This window comes from Hypanus sabinus, chromosome 3 (genome assembly GCF_030144855.1).
Source record: "Hypanus sabinus isolate sHypSab1 chromosome 3, sHypSab1.hap1, whole genome shotgun sequence".
NCBI classification, from domain to species: domain Eukaryota; kingdom Metazoa; phylum Chordata; class Chondrichthyes; order Myliobatiformes; family Dasyatidae; genus Hypanus; species Hypanus sabinus.
Genome location: NC_082708.1, coordinates 115,371,223 through 115,394,432, shown reverse-complemented (window position 1 = coordinate 115,394,432; position 23,210 = coordinate 115,371,223). Strand labels below are relative to the sequence as shown.

The 23,210-nt window shown below is 40.1% G+C and overlaps 1 protein-coding gene across 2 annotated transcripts in view; it reads left to right on the top strand.

Moving 5' to 3' along the window:
- LOC132390819 (uncharacterized) overlaps positions 1-23,210 on the top strand; it is a 114,873-nt gene that overhangs the window by 73,424 nt on the left and 18,239 nt on the right. Inside the window, exons 4-6 of one of the 2 annotated variants that reach the window (XM_059963364.1) lie at positions 3,467-3,560; positions 15,893-16,033; positions 16,629-16,764. In XM_059963364.1, coding sequence (XP_059819347.1) covers positions 3,467-3,560; positions 15,893-16,033; positions 16,629-16,663 — 270 coding nt within the window. In that variant the 3' untranslated portion in view covers positions 16,664-16,764. Of the gene's footprint in view, positions 1-3,466; positions 3,561-15,892; positions 16,034-16,628; positions 16,765-23,210 lie in introns of those variants that run through there. The other variant, XM_059963363.1, reaches the window with a different exon arrangement.

The window sequence follows — 23,210 nt, the reverse complement described above, 5'->3', positions numbered from 1 at the left end:
AAGCAAGAAATCGCTGCAATAAAGTGAAATGATATTGGCTCAAAGGATCAGGATAACGAAACAATTTGGGTAGAAATAAGAAATAGTAAATGGAAAAAAGCGGTGCTGAGAGTAGTCTATAGGCCTCCAAACAGCTGTAACTCAGTTGGTCAGAGCATAAATCAGGAAGTAGTTGGGGCTTGTAATAAGGGAACAGCTATAATTATGGGGGATTTAAACTTTCATATTGACTGGACTAATCAAGTCAGACACGGCAGCCTTGAAGAAGAGTTTATTGAGTGTATTCGGGATGGGTTCCTTGAACAATACGTTACTGAGCCGACAGGGGGGCAAGCAGTCTTAGATCTGGTCCTGTGTAATGAGACAGGACTAATAAAAAATGTCCTAGTAAAGGATCCCCTTGGAATGAGTGACCATGGTCGAATTCCATATTCAATTAAAGGATGAGAGGGTTGGATCTCAAACAAGCATACTGAGCTTAAATAAAGGATACTATGATGGTATGAGAGCGGAATTGCTTAAGATGGATTGGGAAAATAGATTAAAGGGTAGATCGGTACTTGATCAGTGGTGTATATTTAAGGAGTTATTTTACAACTATCAAGAAAAATGTATTCCACTGAAGAAAAAAGGGTGTAAAAGAAAAAATATTTATCCGTGGCTAAATAAAGAAATAAAGCAAAGTATACGACTAAAAAGAAAGTTATATAAGGTAGCTAAATCTAGTCAGAAGATTGAAGATCAAGAAGCTTTTAAAGATCAGCAGCAAATAACAAAAAGATTGATTAAAAAGGGGAAGATAGATTATGAAAGTAAATTGGCGAAAAACAGAAAAGCAGATAGTAAGAGTTTTTATAGTTACATAAAAAGAAAAAGGGTGGCTAAAGTAAATGTTGGTCCCCTAGAAGATGAGACCGGGAAATTAATGATAGGGGACATGGAGATGGCGGAAACGCTGAACAAATATTTTGTATCAGTTTTTACAGTAGAGGACACTCAAAATATCCCATCACTGGATAAACAGGGGGCTCTAGGGGGAGAGAAGCTAACTACGATTCAAATCACCAAGGAAATGGTACTTGATAAATTAATGGGACTGAAGGTGGATAAATCCCCTGGACCAGATGGCTTGCATCCTAGGGTCTTAAGGGAAGTGGCGGTCGGGATTGTGGATGCATTAGTGATAATTTTTCAAAACTCGCTGGACTCAGCAATGGTCCCGGCAGATTGTAAAAATGCTAATGTAACTCCTTTATTTAAAAAGGGCAATAGACAGAAGGCTGGGAATTATAGGCCAGTTAGCCTAACATCTGTGGTTGGCAAAATGTTGGAATCGATATTTAAGGAAACAGTAACAGGGCATTTGGATAAACATAGCTTAATAGGACAAAGTCAGCATGGCCTTACAAAAGGGAAGTCATGTTTGACAAATTTGTTGGAGTTCTTTGAGGACATAACATATAGGGTAGATAAAGGGGAACCAGTGGATGTGGTGTATTTGGACTTCCAAAAAGCATTTGACAAGGTGCCACACCAAAGATTATTACTTAAAGTAAAAAATCATGGGATTGGGGATAATATTCCGGCATGGGTGGAGGATTGGCTTTCTAACAGAAAACAGAGAGTTCGGATAAATGGTTTATTCTCAGACTGGCAGTTGGTGACTAGTGGTGTTCCGCAGGGGTCGGTGTTCGGACCCCAACTCTTTACAATCTATATTAATAATTTGGAGAGAGGGACTAAGTGCAACGTATCGAAGTTTGCTGATGACACAAAGATGGGAGGGAGTGTAATGAGTGCGGAGGACATTGAAACCCTGCAGGGGGACATAGATAGGCTGAGTGATTGGGCAGACATTTGGCAGATGAAATATAATACTGACAAGTGTGAGGTCTTGCACTTTGGCAGGAAAAATAATAGAGCAAGTTATTATCTAAATGGAGAGAAACTGGAAAGTGCTTCTGTGCAAAGGGATCTGGGGGTCCTGGTGCAGGAAACACAAAAAGTTAGTATGCAAGTGCAGCAGGTAGTCAAGAAGGCCAATGGAATGCTGGCTTTTATTGCTAGGGGGATGGAGTATAAGAACAGGGAGGTCTTACTGCAGTTGTACCGGGTATTGGTGAGACCACACCTGGAGTACTGCGTGCAGTTCTGGTGTCCATATTTAAGAAAGGACATACTGGCTCTCGAGGCAGTGCAGAGAAGGTTCACTAGGTTAATTCCGGGGATGGGTGGGTTGATGTATGATGAGAGGTTGAGTAGATTGGGACTCTACTCATTGGAGTTCCGAAAAATGAGAGGCGATCTTATTGAAACATATAAGATTGTGAAGGGGCTTGATCAGGTGGATGCAGGGAGAATGTTCCCAATGATAGGTGAAACTAGGACTAGGGGGCATAATCTTAAAATAAGGGGATGCCGTTCCAGGACTGAGATGAGGAGAAATTTCTTCACTCAGAGCGTAGTGGGGCTGTGGAATTTACTGCCCCAGAGAGCTGTGGAAGCTACTACACTCAATAAATTCAAAACGGAGATAGACATTTTCCTGGATAAAAATGGCATTAGGGGATACGGTGAGCGAGCAGGTAAGTGGACATGAGGCTAGGTTTAGATCAGCCATGTGATCTCCTGGACCAGTTTTCGATAGCCTAGATGGGTCGGAGAGGAATTTTCCAGATTTTTTCTCCTCAATTGGCAATTTTTTTTTCCCCTCGTGATCACATGGGTTTGGGCAGGATGAATAATAAAATAAAATGGGCGGCATGGTGCCCTGTTGGTTGGCACTGTTGCCTTGTGGGATTCGGTGAAAACTGGAGTTAAGATTGGATCAGCCATGATCTTGTTGAATGGCGGAGCAGGCTTGAGGGGCCGATTGGCCTACTCCTGCTCCTATCTCTTATGTTATGTTCTTATGTTGTGAAACATATTGCTTAAAATTGGTTTGACCTCTCATGCAATATTAGCTCTCAAAAGAGAGACAGATGCATACTTCAAAAAATAGATTTCCTGTGAAAGTGTATTATTGGATAGCTCTTTAAGAGCAGTTGTTTAGATAGACGGGGATATGCAATATTATTCATGATTCTCTAAACATCAGTTTAGTGAATTTTCATAGTACCAACATAAACACTCCATTCTTAAACATAACACATTGTCTAGTTACAAATCTGAAATACCTGAACTTCCAAGGCGGTTCTGAACTGCAAATGATATCTGGATATGGTATGATTCTGCTTAGTTCATAATGGGTGGGGTTAAGCAGTCTGTAAGAAATACATTTTTAATACAGGGGTATTCTGATACTTATTAAAACAAAACCAGTTAGACATTACCACACTGGTGAGCATTTATTCGGACATCCAAACTTTTCTGAAACTTCAGAGGCCTTGTTTTATTCCGGTAGGTGGTGTACTGGATAACAATAACACCATGGGTATGATTGCATGTTTTTGTTTCTATTTTTCAGAGGTATTCCTTTGATCTCTCCCAAAAAACCGCTGAGGATGCTAACATCCCCTTGAGTTGCCCAATTCTACCAGGAGGCTTCGAACTAACAGCAGGTATAATCTCTGTAATTCGCTGTCTCTTTTTAGAGATTTATTTCCAAAGTACGAGACATCACACCAGGTAGTTTCCGCAGTATGCAAAATGTTAATAGCTTCTGGTCAATCCTCTGATGATGCCAACCTGACTTCTCCAGAAGCATTGAAAGAGAATATTTAAAAGAAACCACCAACGTACTGAAATTTGTCTGGAATAATTATTTATGTCCAGTCATGTCTGTTTACACAAATTCAGCAAAAGAAAAACTTGGAGCAAGAATCCGAAAGGATTTTAGAAGTTCAAAGTAATTTTTTTAAATCAAAGTGCATATATGTTACCCTATACAACCCTGAGATTCATTTTTGTGTGGGCATACTCTACAAATCAATAGAATAGTGACTATAAAAGGGTCAATGAAAGGTCAACTGGAGTGCAGAAGTCAATGAACTGTGCAAATGGAAATATAAATAAATAGCAATAAATAACAAGAACATGAGATAATGAGATAAAAAGTCCTTAAAGTGAGATCATTGGTTGTGGGAAACATCTCAATGTTGACCGTAAGATTATAAGCTATAGGAGTGGCATTGGGCCATTCAGCCCATCAAGTCTGGTCTACCATTCCATCATGGCTGATCCTGGATCCCAACCCCATACACCTGCCTTCTCGTCATAACCTTTGATGCCCTGACCAATCAGGAAACTAACAATTTTTATTTTAAATATTCCCACAGTCTTGGTCTCCACAGCTGTCTGTGGCAGAGCATTCCACAGATTCACTACTCACTGGCTAAAAGAATTCCTCCTTACCTCTGTTCTAAAGGGTCACAAACGAGGCTGGACACCTGCACCACAAGAAACATCAGTACTAGGGTATTTGCATCCTGGATGATTGTGTCCTGGTCATTAGCATCCCTGGACATTTGTGTCCAGTTTTTTTTTTGCGTCCCGGTCATTTGCGTCGTACTATATGTAACTATTACTGGGTAACAAACCCCGTGTTATATATGCAACATCTCTTATCTCTTATCAAAAAGCAACCGTCTAATCAAGGGAAATTGCAGGCAAATGAGGGGTGTCTCATTTGCGGCTGAGCTACCTGTAAACAAACCTCCACGTTTCCTATTACAATTTGGCTTTAAATTTACTTTCTTTTCAGAAACTAAGCTATGTCACAGCTCTTTAAATCAAGCAAAGATGAAAACGTAATTCTTGATGACAAGAACTATATTTATCACTATCATAAGAAAAATGCTGCGGGCACAAAAACTTACTGGAGATGTGTGGTATGATCGTGCAGAGCAAGAGTTCATACCGAGAGCAATGTAATAACAAAACAAATTAATGAGCATAACCATGGTTCTTCTAATGCTGCAATTAGAGCAGAAGAATTGATTTTAGAGTTGAAAGAAACTGCGATATCCTCACAAGAACCAACAAGACATCTCATTGGAACAACTTTGTCAAAACATGATGAATTTTCAACGGCAGAAATGCCCTCTGTCTCAGCCATGGGGAGAAATGGTTGTCGTTGGGGACAGAAAGCACAAAATACTCCATCTATAGCAAACCAAAGATGTAATTACAAAATACCAGAAGAATATTGTATTCTCCCCACTGGACAAAGGTTTCTTGCAATTGATACTGGCATAAATGATGAAGATAGAATGTTCATCTTTGCTTCCGAAAAGGATTTGAATGACTTGACACGATTTCAGAATTGGGCAGCAGATGGCACTTTTAAAATTTGCCCGCAAGTCTATTATCAACTGTACTGCATCCATGTCCAAGATGGTACATTCAGTATTCCCCGTAATTTTGCTCTTCTACCCAATAAGACTAAAGAACCATATCACTGCCTATTCACTCTTTTGTTGCAGACTCACCCTCAACTTAATCCCAAATTAGTGCTGACGGTTTTTGAACTAGGAGCAAGAAAGTGTATAGCAAAAACATATCCTAATGCAACAATAAGCTTGTGTATTTTCCATTTGTCAAAATCTATCTTCAGGAAAATATGTGATCTCGGTTTAAGACAATGGTATAACGAAGATCAAGAATTCGATATATAAGTTTGATGTTTCTCTACATTAGCTTTCCTTCCAGTAAATGATGTGGTAGCAGGCTTTTTGGATCTGATTGAAGATCACGACTTACCTCCTGAATTAATCGCATACTTTGAAGTTACATACATTGGCCAAGCACGAGGTAGAAGTGGGCACAGGATTGCTGCAATGCTTTCCATTGCATCTTGGAATGTTCATGATCAAACAATGAACAACTTGCTGAGATCTAACAATAGTTTAGAGGGGTGGCATAAAGCTATCCAAAATTCAATTACTTGTCAACACACATCTGTTTGAAAATTAATTCAAGCGTTGAAGAAAGAGGAAGCTATGACCACGAAGAAGAAAATTGACTACCAAAGAGGGATTATTGTCCAACCAAGAAATAAGAATATCAATAAGCACCTTCAATCATTAATTGCAATCCTGAGGACAAATTAAGCTTCTTATGAGGGATTGCCCACAACATGCATACTTTTTAAGGTTAGACTTATAAATTAAATTTTTAATCAATAAAATGCATCTACAATCCCTTTTTTAATTAATAAAACTGTTTTTGATTTTAAAAACTACATGAATATGTAAAATTATATCTTTTATGAAATACACATATTGGGACAGAAATCTAATATGAGATATACATACATTGGGACACAAATGTACAGGACGCAAAAAATCTGGACGCGAATGTCCAGGGATGCCAATAACCGGGACGCTGTTGTCTAGGATGCAATTGTCCTGTCACCGAAACATCCTCTCCACATCCACCCTATCTAGTCCTTTCAACATCTGATAGGTTTCATTGAGAACCATCCCACATTCTTCTAAATTCCAGTGAGCACAGACACAAAGCTGCCAAACGCTCCTCATTTGTTAACCCCTTCATTCCCAGAATCATCCTCATTAATATTCTCTGGACTCTCTCCAATGAGAACACATCCTTTCTGAAAAATGGGACAAACAGTGTTTGTTGACAATGCTCTAAGTGTGGTCGCTGTCTTATAAAGGCATGGCATTATCTCCTTGCTTTTATATTCTATTCCATTTGAAATAAGTGCCAGCCTTGCATTTGCCTTCTTTACTACAGACTCAACCTGTAAATTAACCTTCTGAGGTTCTTGCACGAGGACTCCCAAGTCCCTCTGCACCTCTGATGTTTGAACCTTCCCCCCATTTGGATAACAATCAGCAGTTTTGCCCCTTTTACCAAAATGCATTATTGTACATTTCCCAACAGTATATTCCATCTGCCACTTTTTTACCCATTCTTCCAATGTGTCTATGTCCTTCTGCAATCACATTTCTTCCTTAGAACTACCTACCCCTCCACCTATTTTTGTATCATCTACAAACTTTGCCACAAGGCCATCAATTCTGTTATCGAAATCATTGACAAACAATCTGAAAAATAACAGTTCCAATACTCACCACTGAGGTACCCCACTTGTCACTGGCAGCCAAGCAGAAAAGACCCCCTTTATTCCCACTTGCTGCTTCCTGCCTGTCAGCCATTCCTCTATCCATGCCAGTATCTTGATAAGCAACCTCATCTGTGGCATTTTATCAAATGCCTTCTGAAAATCTAAGTAAATGACATCCACCATCTTTCCTTTGTCCACCCTGCTTGTTACTTCCTCAAAGAACTCTGACAGATATGTCAGGCAAGATTTCCCTTTACAGAAACCATACTGACTTTGACTTATTTTATCATTAGTCTCCAAGTACCCTGAAACCTCATCCTTGATAATAGACTCCAACACTTTCCTGACCACTGAAGTTAGGCTAACTGGCCTATAATTTCCTTTCATTTGCCTTCCTCACTTCTTAAAGAGTGAAGTGACATTTGCAATAATCCAGTCCTCCAGGACCATGCCAGAATCAAATGATTCTTGAAAGAACATAACCTATGCACCTTCTATCTCCTCAGCAACCTCTCTCAGGACTCTGGGATGTCGTCCATCTGGTCCAGATGACTTATCCATCTTAAGACCTTTCAGTTTGCATGTCACTTTTTCATTTGTTATATCAGTGGCACTCACTCCTGCTCCCTGACACTCACAGACCTCTGGCACACTGCTAGTGTATTCCACAGTGAAGACTGATGCAAAGTACACATTAAGTTCATCTGCCATTTCTTTGTCCCCCATTACTGCCTCACCAGCACCATTTCCCAGTGGTCCAATATCAATTCTCACCTCCATTTTACTCATTATATAATGAAAAACTTTTAGTATCCTGCTTTATATTATTGGCTAGTTTGCCCTCATATTTAATCTTTTCCCTTTTTATGGCTTTTTAGTTGCCTTTTGTTGGATTTTAAAAACTTCCCAATCATCCAATTTGCACTCATTTTGCTACATTAAGTGCTCTTTCCTTGGCTTTTATGCAGTCCTTAACTTCCCTTGTCTGCCATGGTTGCCTTGTCCTGTCATGTGAGAACAACTTCTTCTGTGGGACAGATCTGTCCTGCACCTTTTGAACTATTCACAGAAACTTCAGCCACCTCTGCTGTGCCACATCCCCACCAGTATCCTCCTCCAAACTGCCTGGGCAAGTTTCTCTCTCATGTCTCTGCAATTCCCTTTATTCCATTGCAATACTGCTGCATCTGACTTATGCTTCAACATCTCAAAATGCAGTATGAATTCAGTCATATTATGATCACTGCCTCAAGAGTTCCTTTACCTTAAGCTCCCTAATAAAATCTGTATTATTACACAACACTCAATCTAAGATAACCTTTCCCCAAGTAGGCTCAAACACAAGCTGCTCTAAAAATCCATCTCGTAGGCATTCAACAATTTCCCTCTCCTGAGATCCAACACCAACCTGATTTTCCCAATCTCCTTGCATATTGAAGTCCTCCATTGCAATTGTGTCATTACCCTTACTACACGCCCTTTCCAGCTCCCTTTGCAATCTCACTCCCTCATCTTGGCTACTATTTGGAGGCCTATATATGATTCCAATAATGGTTTTTTACCTTTGCTGTTTCTTAACTCCACCTACAAAAGTTCGACACCTCTTTCTAAAGAAGTAATTCCATCTCTTATCGACAGAGCCACACCATCCCCTATACCTTCCTGCCTGTCCTTCCGATACAAAGTATATCCTCTGATATTAAGCTCCCACCTATGACCTTCTTTCAGCCACGATCTAGCGATGCCTACAATGTTTTACCGACCAATCTCTAATTGCACCAGGAGTTCATCCAGCTTATTCCAAATACTACATGCATTTAAATACAGCACCTTCAATCCTGTATTCTTCATCCTTTTAAATTCTGCTTCTGTGGTAGAATTTAACTCTTTGCATGGTCTTCATTTTGTACCCAATCATTGGCTTGTTCTTCCTTACATTTGTATTACATAATCTACTTGTAAACCTGCTGTCTCATCTTCAGCTCTCTCATACTGGTTCCAATCCACCTAATGTAAACCACATCCAACAGCTTTAGCAAACTTGGCTTCAAGGATATTGGCCCCCAGAGATCCAGAAATCTGAATCCCTGTACCCTGCTCCAATTCTTCAGCATGCATTTATCCGTCACCTCACTCTATTCCTATCATCCCTGTCACATGGCACAGCCAGCAAACCTGAGATTACTACCCTTGAGGTCCTGCTTCTCAGCTTCCTTCCTGTATTCTGTTTTCAGGACCTCCTCCCTTTTTCTACCCATGTCGTTGGTACCAATACATACCACGACTTCTGGCTGCTCACCCTTTTTCAGGATATTGTGGATGCATTCAGAAACATCACGGACCCTGGCACCTGGGAGGCAATCTACCGTCCACATTTCTTTCTCACATCCACACAATCACCTATCTGTCTCTCTAACTATAGAGTCTCTTATTAATGCTGCCATCCTCTTCTGTTCCCTACCTTCTGAGCCACAGGGCCAGACACAGTGCTAGATGCACAGTTGCTGTTGCTTCCCCCAGGTAGGTCGCCCCCTCCCAACAGCACTCAAAATGGAGTACTTACTGTTGAGAGGGATAGCCACAGGGGTGCTCTCCACTATCTGAAGTTTCCCCTTTCCTCTGCTGACAGTCATCCATTTATCCGTCTCCTGTAGCCTTGGGATAACTATCAGCTCCCCCCCCCCATTTTCCCTAACATGGTCTCTCAGGAGCTGCATCTCAATGCACTTGGTACAGATGTGGCCATTGGGGAGGCTGGAAGTCTCCCGGAAGCTCCACATCTGACACCCAGAACAGAACACTGGCCCTGCTGACGTGCCCCCTATTCCTTCAAGAGCTAACTAAGAAAAGAAAGTATTAAACTTGCTACTTACATCGCCTCTGCCTGTTCTCGCTGAAACCTGCTGAGCCAAAGCCTTACCACTCTGACTCAGACCACTCCCATGATCCGCTAGACGGTACCTCTCTTCTGTGGAGACTGGCTCCGCTCTGGACCTGTGTGGGAACACTGCTACAGTGCCTGCACTGTCCAATCAAACTCTCCCACTGAACGCTGGCTGCTTTTTCAACATCCGCTCCGGACCTACGTGGGAACATTTCTACTGAGTTTGTGCCACTGTGCAAAGACTCCTGCTGAAAACTGTCTGCTTTTTCAAGCTCCAATCCAGTCCTGCATAGGATTGCTTCTACTGTACCTGCGCCACTGTCCAATCAAGTGGGGAAAGTGAGTGTAGTTATCCCCTTTTATTCAAGAGCCTGATGGTTGAGGGGTAGTAAGTGTTCTTGAACCTGGTGGTGTGGATCCTGAGGCTCTTGTACCTTCTACCTGATGGCAGCAGCAAGAAGAGAGCGTGGCCTGGGTGGTGGGGATCTCTGATGATGGATGCTGCTTTCCTTCAGCAGCATTTGTTGTAGATGTGCTGAATGGCTGAGGGGTCATTGGTAGATATTAGAACCTGGTTAAATATACATAGTTCCATCACAATGTTAGTGGTCCATCTCTGTGCAGCAGGACAAGTAAAACTGCTGCAGACTTCGAGTACAATAAATGTTCTTTTTAAATCTTTTTATTAATTTAACACAAACATAAATGAAACATGAATACAGAGAGCTTGAAAGTATATAATTAATAGGTTAAGGTATAAATACAAATAGATGATAATCCATATATAATAACCTCCCAAACTCATAGTGATTTCAAAAAAATTGAGTAAATAAGAACCCCCCCCCAAAAAAAGAAAAAAAACCTAACCAACATGGGCCATTGCATTTTGTCAAATATACACAGTAGCGTCAATAACTCCGCACCTCCATCCAAATAATTAAAGGTAATGAAAGTAAGGTTTAGGAAAAGTCAGTTTAGCTCATATGAAAATGTTGAATAAATGGTCTCCAAATTTCTTCAAATTTAACTGAAGAATCAAAGAATACACTTCTAATTTTTTCTAAACTCAAACAAGAGATAGTTTGAGTAAACCACTGAAATATAGTTGGAGGATTAATTTATTTCCAGTTCAATAGGATAGATCTTCTAGCCATTAATGTGACAAATGCAATCATCCGCCGGGCTGAGGGGGATAAATGACTATTATCCACCATTGGTAAACCAGAAATTGCAGTAATAGGATGTGGTTGCAATTTGATATTCAGAACTGTTGAAATAGTACTAAAAATGTCTTTCCAATAATTTTGCAAGCAAGGGCAAGACCAAAACGTGGTTAAATGTTTAAAGGATAGGAACTGCAGATAATGAGATAAAGAGTCCTTAAAGTGAGATCATTGTGCGTGGGGAAATTTCTCAATGATGGGGCTAGTGAGTGGAGCTATCCACATTATTCAAGAGCCTGGTGGTACAATTGTGTAGTAAGAGGAGACTGTCAGTGAGAAAGCATAGAACCTCCAGCAAGCATTTGTTATCGGAGTCACAGAAATGCACAGAGAAACAAGCAATGGTGACAGCAGTCAAGCACTACTTCCCAGCTGCTGGATCTGGAAACGATTTTGTACAGAAGGTTCTTCAGATGAGCCGCAAATCTTGTTCCAGACATTTTATTAGATGTTCATAGCAAAGAAATGACAGTGAAGTATTCTGAGCAAGTAACAGAGCAGCAGGTTACCATCTCTGACTGTAATTAACCCATGCAATCAAAGAACCTGCCTCCTGGACTTTCTTTATACTGAAAACTGGTTCAAGATGGTCAGATAAGGGAATCTTTTCTGATAAGAACAGCCTTTGAGAAAATAAAGACTGTCCTGATTTTTATTGTCATGACATCTCAGGCTCATTGACCAAGAATCTATAGAAGTACAGAAGAAGATATACTGCAGGTGATTGACAATCCACTGATCTTTTACGGACAAGCAGATGATTATACAAACATATAAGCAAGCATAAAAAGTTAAATTACAAGAAAAATAGCAATTTAGGCCCTATTCCGTCACAGCAGAAACCCAGAAAGTTATCAAAATAGGCCTAGCTCTTTCATCTTCAAGATACAGAGAGGAATTGATTAGTGGTGCTGCAGGGAACACTGAATTTCAGGAGAGGCTAGGCTACCCTTACTGCAGTATCAAAAGACACTCAGTTGGCATTAAAGCAGAATGGGACCATGGCAAAATCAAGCAAGCAGACTGTGAAGCCATTTGAAAAGAATTACAAAGAGCACTGTACTCAGGAGCATGATGGACTGCACAGGTCAATTAACATTCTGATTAATCTTCCCCTTCATCAACAAGGACAGAATGGGAGTGGAATCTGACATCAATATTAGAGTATCGGCAGATGCCAGTGAGGTTGGCCAGGAGTTATGTTAAAACTGAAGTCATTTGTACCTGCACCACATGACAGGGAGCTCTCGTCTCGAGTTGTTCAAAGTCAATAATCAAATATCATACACTGGACACCGATGTTTGCGTTATCTGTTAAACTTGTACTGTTGCACTAAGGTGGAACTCTTCTGCCATCATTTGTCTTAGTGCCTACATGCAAGTTAGATAAGGCTTTACCTACTCTTCATTGGGAGTTTGGGGAGATTTGGTGCATCATCAAAGACACTTGAAAACCATACAGATGTACCGTGGAGAGCATTCTAACTGGCTGCATCACCGTCAGGTATGGGGGGGGGGGACTATTGCACAGGATCAAAAGAAGCCGTATAAAGTTGTGAATTCAGTCAGCTCCATCATGGGCACTAGCATCCAGGACATCTTCATGGACCGTTGCCTCAATAAGGCGGTGGCCATCATTAAGGACCCCCGTTACCCAGGACATGCCCTCTTTTAATTGTTAATATCAGGAAGGAGTTCCAGGAGCCTGAAGGCACACACTCAGTGATTCAGCAACAGGTTTTTCACCTCTGTCATCAGGTTTCTGAATGGATATTGAACCCATGAACACTACATCAGATTTTTTTGCACTGCTTATTTATCTTAACAATCAGTTTAACTATTCGAAGCTCCTTTCCGGCTTCCAACAATTCAATAACAAACTACCATCTTAATCAGGTCATATGTGTGGGCATGTCTAGTCCGGTGGTATTTATACCGCAGTACTCTGTCCCTCCTGATTGAATGAGGACTAACCAGTTAGGAGGCATAAACTACATGGGTGTAACTACCACTGGACTAGATATGCCCAAGCACATCATCCCTGATGAAGATGGCAGAATTTGTCATCGAGACGTCGAATATAATCGATATCTGTACCAGGCTGGAAGCCGGTGAAGAATTTATTCATCATAGACGCCAAGAAAGCATTAGATCCTATTTATATATATATTTACACACACACTTACTGTAATTCATAGTTTTTATTATTATGTAATTCACTGTACATTGCTGCATAACAATAAATTTCATGACATATGCCAGTGATACAAAAGCCAATTCTGATCCTGATGTCACTTTTTAGTGAAAAATGTTCTTTTTTTTTCCCGTATCTGATCGGACTCGCGAGGGGCCCAACATACCATCTTCAGTAATCTTGTACTCATCCACAACAATTCAAGCTGCACCAGCAAAATCCAACTCAGCCTTTGTAAATCATGCAGCTCCACAGCTCCAGAGAAGATAATCCCCCAAAATCCAACGACAGGCAAAAAGTACCAGCCTGAATAATCTTCTTTTATTGTCGTCACTGATAATTAAATGGCATTGCTCAAAGTATGCAAGTAAAAACAAGATGTGAATGTGTGTGTGAGAGCACACAGAGCTAACACACTTTACATATTATATCATAATCTGACATTAGAACAAGTCAGATGATACAATCACAATAACTCTTGCCATCATCTTCAAGGTATTACACTATTTAAGTTGGCACTCAAGCCATGCAAACTCTTTTAATTATCCATGCAGGTGGCCTTTTTTTTCTCCCACGGGCAAAGACGTTATTACAAAGGTCTACGATTCTATGTGCTTCATGCTTGTGATAAAGCTTTCTGTTTTCTCAGTGAGACCCAGAGGAGATGCCTACCTATACCTTAATTTAAGCTGACTCTCTGCTTGTAATTTGTTTCAGACAGTCTTGAAGCTGCAGCATCTGTAACCAGCTGAGTGAAGCTGGTCTAACATGGACTTCCTACAAATGAGTCCATTTTCAAGAGCTGCTCCTCTGATATTTTGCCTAATACCAAGCACCTGACTGGTCTGTCAGAAGCATGAACTTCTGAAGTAGTATAGGGTTTTCAGGTATCAGGGAACACACTCTCTCAGGTGACTCCACAGAGGAGATGACTCAGCCTCCTGGCCAACTCCTTGTGGTGGACTTGAAGACCACTTTGAAGATGTGAAATAAAGCTAACAAAACATAAAAGGTGTTAGCAGTTAGTATCCATGTGGTTATATTGTATGTATTCCTGACATCTGATAAATATGAATGATTTATGTACGCCGTGTGTTTGATTCTGTCAGTGGGTTCCGAGCGATCATCAAATACAGCAGAATTCTGTTGGCGTTCAGCAGCTATCTCCAGCATTGCAACTGTTAGTTGAGATATGGCTGGAAGACCATCTCTGATTCTTTGCCTCTCCCTAGTATTCTCTGCTCTCCCCTCCTGCAAGGAGGGAAAAACATTCAAATTCAATTCAAAGTACATTTATTATCGAAGAATGTATAAATTATACAACCTTGAGGTTTGTTTGCTTACAGACAGCCACAAAGCAAGAAACCCAAATAACCCAATTAAAAAATAGAAAAGCCACAAGCACTGCGCAGAGAAAGAGATAACACACACGCACACCCTGCAAACAATAGAGGCCAACAAAAGCATTCTGAACCAGATCTGCTCCCTGGACTGGCCAGAAGTAGGCCAAAGCCTCGATCCCAATTCATCATGTTAGCAGGGACAACAGCCACTGAATCAGTTCACTGCCTGATCACCACATAGAGGAATGAGCATCGCAGGAGAGCAAGTGGAATCAGCCCAACCCTTTGGCTTTCCAGTCTGTCTGGGACAGTGTTTAAATTGTCCAAGCAGCGGGTCATGTCTCGCTCTATGACTCAGATCCCAGCACAGTGACACACCCAAGCCGCACAGCCCAAAGCCTTTCTCAATCTCACTAAATGGGCTCGGCACTTGGGGTTGATCTAACCTCGCACCCGGGTTAGGTGGACGGGCATCGAAACCCTTCCACATCGACTCCTCTCCTAATCATTCACTCCAACAGTCACAGCAATGGCCACTCCGTCTGTGAAGACAAGAAGACATTGCGTTTCGGCTCATCCCTTATATTAGCTTTGTGTCTGCTTGCTTCTTCATTGTTTGCGGTGATAATTTATCACAATTTTCTTCAGAAAAGGTGTTACTAGTATTGTTTTTAGTTGAATTTCTTGTCCTTCGACCAACAAGCGCCATCTAAAGTTAAAACTAGGGATGAAATGCTTGGTGTGATGAACAGATGTATGGAGAGAGTGTTTATTACAGAGCAATGTGAAGGCAGATGATAATGATGTATGGCCCTGGGGATGGATGGAAATGTGAAGGGAGAAAGAAATGGAAGCATCCCTGTGATATGCCAATGTGAGGTGTGAGGGCTAAAGCAGGTTTCAGAAAACAAAGAAAGGGTACTGATCTGTTACACAGAGCTGATAGTCTGTAGGTGACTTTGCCCCTGTGTTCTGTGCTGCAATACGAGTTTGAGAGTTCATTGAAGAATTGAGTGTATCATATGGTATGGCTTGATGCAAGGTTTTTATCAGTAAATAGCTCCCACAAGTTTCCAGACCACCTCCTTCAGTACATTGACTAATCAGCTCTTTGCTGCTGCACAAGTCCTTTTCTTGGCAAGAAACAGCAAACTAGGGAGCCCAGGAACCAGAGCATTAGATCCTTACCACAGTTTATTTTCAAACCTATCATTATAGACAAAGAAAACAACAAAGAAGTGGAGAAGGTGAATGAAGACAAGACCAATCACAAGAAAGATTCAGCACCTATCCTCAATGTGCCAGAGGAAATTAATGGGAAACAAAGCAACCATGAGCCTGAAGTCAACCAGCCTCCAGGTATGCATCATGAAATATGAGACACAGCGGGAATGTGATGAATTTTTGTTGCGCTGTTTGTAATTATTTTTTGTTTGAAGCATTACCTGTCGCTAGCTCTGTAATACAGTAATAATTATTCTCTCCAGGAAACATCCTGCATTTTTTCCATTAATTTAGTACACCTGAAGTTAATGATAATCAGAAGATTATGAAAATCTTAGTTTATTTAAAAGTTACTTATCAACATGGATCTTGATCAAAATACATTGAAGAGCTAAGGGGATTGGATAGTGCTCTGTGGTGAATAAGAAACACCTTGCCACAGAGCTGCCCTGCCACAAGACTTGCCCCATGTGGTGGCATTTAGAATGTAAATGACACCAGTGTCATTGCAAAGCTGAAGCTTTTTAAACCCTGCTTTTCGTGGCAGTGAGGCTACATTTCTTGTAATATATCTTTTCTTAAAATAGTTTCCATTAGCATGTAATCACTAATTATAAAACTCAGCCTCCAATGGCACTGCAGATGATGATATACATAAATAAATACCTATGCATATTTTTAAATATATATATATATATATTTATGACCTGCCTGTCTCTGATCATTTTAGCTATAAAAGCAGTGACTGCCAGCATTAAAGCCTAATTTCCAGCATTGGGCTTTTCCAATAACTGAAGGCCCTGGAGCAGACTTTCCTCATTACCTCCTTTGGACTGGATTTGGTGACCTCACAAGCTTAGATACATGCCCCTCTACCCTTCCAGCTACTTATGTGCCTGCAGCTTGTGTCTGCATTTCTGGGAAGAGGTGTTGCATATTGATGTTTTCTTTAATAAGCAGTGGATATAATGAAAAGCTAATTACCTTAAGTGCAGCCATGCATGTATATCTGTGATCATACACAAATATCTGTGATCATACATTTATATCTGTGGCCATACATGTATATCTGTGGTCATACATGATTAACTGTGCTCAGACCTGTATATCTATGGTAATTCACATATATCTGTGCTCATACATGTATCCTGTGATCATACATGTATATCTGTGATCATACATGAATATCTGTGATCATACATGATTAACTGTGCTCAGACATGTATATCTGTGGTCATTCACATATATCTGTGCTCATTCATGTATACTGTGGTCAGACATGTATATCTGTAATCATACACATATGTCTGTGATCATACACATATGTCTGTGACAATACATGTACATTTGTGATCATGCACATGTGTCTGTGACAATGCACGTACATTTGTGATCATGTACATATGTCTGTGACAATACACGTATATTTGTGATCATTCACATATGTCTGTGATCACACATGTGATAAGCTGAGACTAGAATGTAAAATGACTTAACCTGAAGAATGCAAAACTGATAGTAATCAATTATACGCAGCTGTAAAATAACATAGACAAGTTTAAAGGAGCAATCCATTTTGTGGTTGAATAATGTGCTCCTTCTGGAAGCTGTGTACTTGGACTGCAGAAGAATGGATTTATCTTACTCAGGAGTTTGACAGAAGTTGGAAGCAGCATCATTTGATTGGTAATCTGTAAAGAAATTTTCCTACATAAACATACACTGACTGGCAGCTGAAGTTGCACAGTGACACCAGGTTGATTTTAGAGAAAGAAACCTACAAACACTGGGAAATCTGAAGTTAACTTAGAAAGCAGTAAATATTAGCAATATTTATCCATGGGACCTAGAATAGTTGCACTTTGTGTTATTTATTTAATCTCAGGATGTTTCTGACAAGGAAGGAGTAGCATTTTTACAGACACATTACTACCACCCAGATTATCAGTGCTTTCTTGCTTGAAAGCTTGAACGTGTTTTGCTTGTAAGTTGTTTCTGTTCTTTTACATTGAGTACATTACAAAGTCTGGCTAAATCTATGTTTCAGTTGAAAATTCAACATGAAGGAATGCTTTTAACCCAATCATTCTTCATAGAATGCCCATAAAATTGACTTACTTCCTCTTCCCCTCATCCCCTTTACTTGAACTGTCTATCTAATTTATTCTTACAAGCCAACTGAATGTCATCCTCATAAACTAATACCAGTAATGCCTTTCACAAATTCTCAACCTTTATGTAAGATAATTATTCTTGCTGCAGATGCAAGTGTGTTTTCTCGATGTCATCGATGAGTTACTTTGGGGGTGATGTGTAACTATTCAGCACTGGACATGCATCTGCAGCTATGAAAAAAATCCTTGCAGTTTCTCATCTATTGAGAAGTCAGGTATGAGAAACTGAAAATTGGCCAAAGCTGTCTCCTGCTTGGAGACGACCAGTTGGTTGTGTTTGCAAGTCCAATGACTCTTTGCGGTCTAAAATCAATTCCATAATCATGAAGAGAAATTGAGGAATAGAAAGACCATAAGATATAGGAGCAGAAGTAGGCCTTTCAGCCCATTGAGTCTGCTCCACCATCCAATCATGGGCTGATCCAATTCTTTAAATGAACACTTTCCTGCTCCTGTCAGAAAAACTAGGCTAATATTGTGCCACATGCAAATTTGAATCAATCAACTGTGGAATTTACAAACAACCACAACTTACATTTGTCCTTTTCTGCAGAAATTTCTTTTCCCCACTTGGGACTTTATTGTTACATTTTTGAAGTGCCTTCCAAAATAATATTCTTAAGGAAGCTGAAGCAGCCACAACCACTGCCTATCTGTTTATTATACAGTCTGTAGTTTAGCATACACATTGCCCTGTATTGTTGCTTTATCAGGTTGCCAAGTTATACTTAGATAGGTCGATAGATACCTTATTGATCGCAGAAGAAATTACAGTGTCACAGTAGCATCACAAGTGCATAGGTATACAAATACACAAATATTAGAAGAGAAGTAAAAAAGAATAAATATAAGTTACCTTGAACAGTCTAACAGGGGTGGTGGGGGGGGGGGGGGGTTGTCACTTCCCCAGCTATAAGTTGACACATTATAGAGCCTAATGGCCGAGGGTAAGAATGACCTCACCTAGTGCTCTTGGGAGCAGCGCAGTTGTCTCAGTCTTTTACTAAAAGTGCTTCTCTGTTCAGCCAAGGTGACATGCAGAGGGTGAGAAACATTGTCCAGAATTGCCAGGATTTTCCGCAGGGTCCTTTGTTCTACTCCAGTGTGTTCAGTTTGACTCCTGTAACAGAGCCAGCCTTTGTAATCAGTTCATTGAGCCAGTTGGCATCACTAGTGTTGATGCCATTGTCCCAGCACACACTCCAGAGAAGATTGTACTGGTAGAACATGTGGAGAGGCCCATATACTCCTCAGTCTCCTCAGTTACTTGGTATTGTTTCTGTCACCCCTTCAACAGCCTTTAACACCTTTTCTGTCACAATCACAATGGCAGAATGGAGGGTATGATAGGCCTTAACTTTATAACTTGAGCTGGAATCCATCTTTGCCACTTCTTGCTACCTCCTGTAGTGGATCTACCCTGCCAGTAGAACAGGACGTACTCAGAGATTACGATGGAGAATTCTGGCACATTATCTGTAAGATGTGATTTTTGATGATATTTTGTCATAATTTTGCATGATTCATTAGTGGGATAGTACTCCTAATTTTGTCACCAATCCCAGTTATTCTCTAGCACTTGGTAACCAAATTCCCTACTTGGATTGGCATGGCATTCATTGTTATGCTTATGTTGAGCAATCTGTAGCATAGAAATATCAGATGGAAAAGATTCTTCACATTGGGTAAGATGTGATGCTGAGAATTTATGTATGAGTCTCTGATGCTGTTAGATGGTATTTTAGCAGTTGGGTGAAGCATAGACCAGGTTTCAAGTCTGTCAGGTTAGGCATGAGGACATAATGCTCAAGGCAAGAGAGACTAAGGTGGTGCCGGTGAACCACAACGACGTTCTGTGGGCTTTGAAGAATATAAATAATAGAGCAAAAAAATGTTTTTTTTTTAAATGGCCTAATAGGACTGGAAGGTCATGATTCAGTAATGAAATTGTCACTGCCTTAATACTTACAGTCTGATTTTACAAGTGCAAACAAATGGCAGCTCGAACTCCAGAAAACAATTGCCTTATAGAATTTTGTGAAGTTACTCTTTCAAAAGCCAGCCAAGTGGAGATCAAAGCAAGAGACCCAGCTCTGTTATTACTGATGATGGGATCCTCTTGCAAGGCTGATAGAGTGTGGCATTAAGAGATGACAAAATTGTATGGAAGGGTTGAAAGCATCTGTAAATGACAGGTTTTATGAAATGTCAATTGCCTTGAGTAGAAAATCTTCCCTTGTCTGCTCCTTGCATGCCTGTGATAGGACTTTGCTGTGGTCTAAAAGAATACAAAAGCATAATGTTAGGGTCTGTTTGGGGAAACGCTGGGTTCTGCTTGAGCTGGTACACTTCCCTTGAGTAATGAGCTTTCTTCTGCTTAGTGGATATTATAACCTGTGTAAGAAGAGTTTTATACAAATTCAGACAAGAGGTGAGTAGTGCTTCCATCTCTTTCATCACACTGAAGAAACTGATGACATTCAGGCACCAGGTACAGTCTCACAGCAAATGTCTAGTCATTGGTTTCTTTGTCCAATTTTTTAGTCCATCTGTTCATCTACAATTAAAATGTTTGAGTGTTTTCTTATTAACCTTTTCTGTAGAAATTTTAGAAATAAAATAAAAAATAAAAGTTACCCTTCAGGATATTTTTCTGAAGTCAGCTGGCATTTTCAAAATGAGCACATGTTGTGTACAGCTGACTGCTTTTAGAATCAACTCCATCCTCCTATTTAAGACACGATTGGAATATTAGTGTTCTGATTTTGTTGACTTTAACTCTGGCCCTCAAACCATCCTGAAATTGCAATCGAATAAATATTATAGTCATATTGACTATAATTCACATTTCATGTGTTGAGCAAAGAGTGGTAGAATCCTTTATGCTTTGCTTCACCCTCAGACAATGCATAAATCATGCAGAGGAAGCCAAGGTTTAGTGGATTGCACTTATTCCCTCCAGCTCCCCATTGGTCTGAAGTGCTGTTATGAATTCAGCAGAGACAACTGCCTTCCTCTATCTGCATGAATCACACATGTTCCGCAAGCAACCTGAGTTGTCAGGACTATCTGAGGATATTTGTCACTGCAGAGCCTGAAGTACATCTGATGATACAGATCAATGCTTCAAGTAACTTTATGCCCCTATCTGTGCTTTAACCGTTCCACATCTCTGCTATTTACCACATTAGCTACCGGCGAACTCTTGCCATGCACATCACCCGGGTAATGAAATCTACTGAATATTGAAAGGCCTAGATAGAGTAGAAGTTGAGAGGATGTTTCCACTAGTGGAGGAAGCTAGAAACAGAGGGCACAGCCTCCAAATAAAAGGATGTATGTTCAGAACTGAGATGAGGAGGAATTTCTTTTGCCAAAAGGTGGTGAATCTGTGGAATTTATTGCTACAGACAACTGAGGAGGCCAAGTCATTGAGTATATTTACATCAGAGGTTGATAGGGTCTTGATTCATAAGGGCATCAAAGGTTACAGGGAGAAGGCAAGAAAATAGGATTGACAGGGATAATAAAACAACCATGATCAAATAGCAATGCAGGCATGATGGGCCGAAGGACTAATTCTGCTCCTATGTCCTATTTCCTATTATCCTTAATAAAAGAAGTCGAGACCATTTTAAGTATTTTATTGTTCTTAGCCACATCAATTAAAATAATTATTAATCAGAGTACACAAACTGGAAGCTAAAGAGTTAGTAGTGACAGATTATGTTTAAGATTCATTTTCCCATGCTTTATAAAACTTTTATTAACACATCCAGGACTTAAAGAAAACTGTGTGTATTGCTGAGAAATTTACCCTCTACTCCACTTTAAAAGGCTGCATTTCAAGCTTTGAAGGCAACTTCAAAGAGATTTAAAACTATTGTGAGAGCTGAATTCTAAAAATGCAAGGGTGATTGTTCTTGATATCAGAGCAATATTCAATCAAATGTGGCATTGACAAACAAACCCAAAGGTCAATGGACACCAAGGAGAAATTCTTCTATGGCTGGTCATAATTTACATAAAAATTATTTTTTGTTGTTGATCAGTCATCTTACCCTTTCTGTAAATGTGTCTCTGATCAGCGTGTCCAAGACCCAGTGTTGTCAGTGTTGTCTATCTTTCATAAGAACAAAAATTTGCCTGAAAATTGCACAAAATTTAGTGTTATTCACAATTCCTTCAACAATTAAGTTGTTTACATCCATATGCAGTAGGATCAACATTTTGTCATCAGCAGTTAAGTGGCAAGTATGTACAAGCAGTGGCCACTGGATAAGGTACTAAATAAAGTGGCCCCTGATGCATGTTCGTGGTCTTCTGCTGCTGTGGCCCATTCACGTCAGGGTTCGATGTGTCGTGCAGAGTTGCTCTTCTGCACACTGCTGCATGATTCTTCAAGGTACTGTGGCCTTCGTGTGAGCTTGAACTAATGTGGCCATTTTCTTCTGACCTCTCTCGTTAGCAAGGTATTTTCACCCACAGAACTGCCGCTCTCTGGAGGTTTTTTTTGTTTTTTCACTACTGTTGCTGTAAACTCTAGAAACTATTTGTGTGGAAATCTCAGGAGATCAGCAGTTTCTGAAATAATCAAACCACCCTGTCTGGCACCAACTATCATTCCATGGTCAAAGACATTTAGATCACACTTCTTCCCCATTCTGATATTTGGTTTGTAGAGCAACTGAATCTCTTGACCATGTCTACATGCTATTATGCATTGAGTTGCTGCCAAATGATAGGCTGATTAGATACTTCCACTAATGAGCAGGCATACTGGTGTACATAATAAAGTGGCCACTGAGTGCAGGTTCCACACAACCACTAGGCAACTGCGACTTCCAAACAGAGTCTAACCATCTAGTCTCATTCAATAATATTCTCTTCACTGAATCCCCAAGTATCAACACAATGCAATGTCACTGGTGCATACATGCATCCAGCTTGTCAATTTTCATTTTAAGTAAGTAAAGCACTAAATTGGACTAACAAGCAGATTAGAAATCCCTTGTTTTTTTAATAAATTGATTCCTATGATATATAATATATTGATTCAATAATATATTCTTCGACTTGAGTGGGCAAATTACGTGTCACAGTAATGTAACAAAGACCGACATTTTGTCAACTTTTTC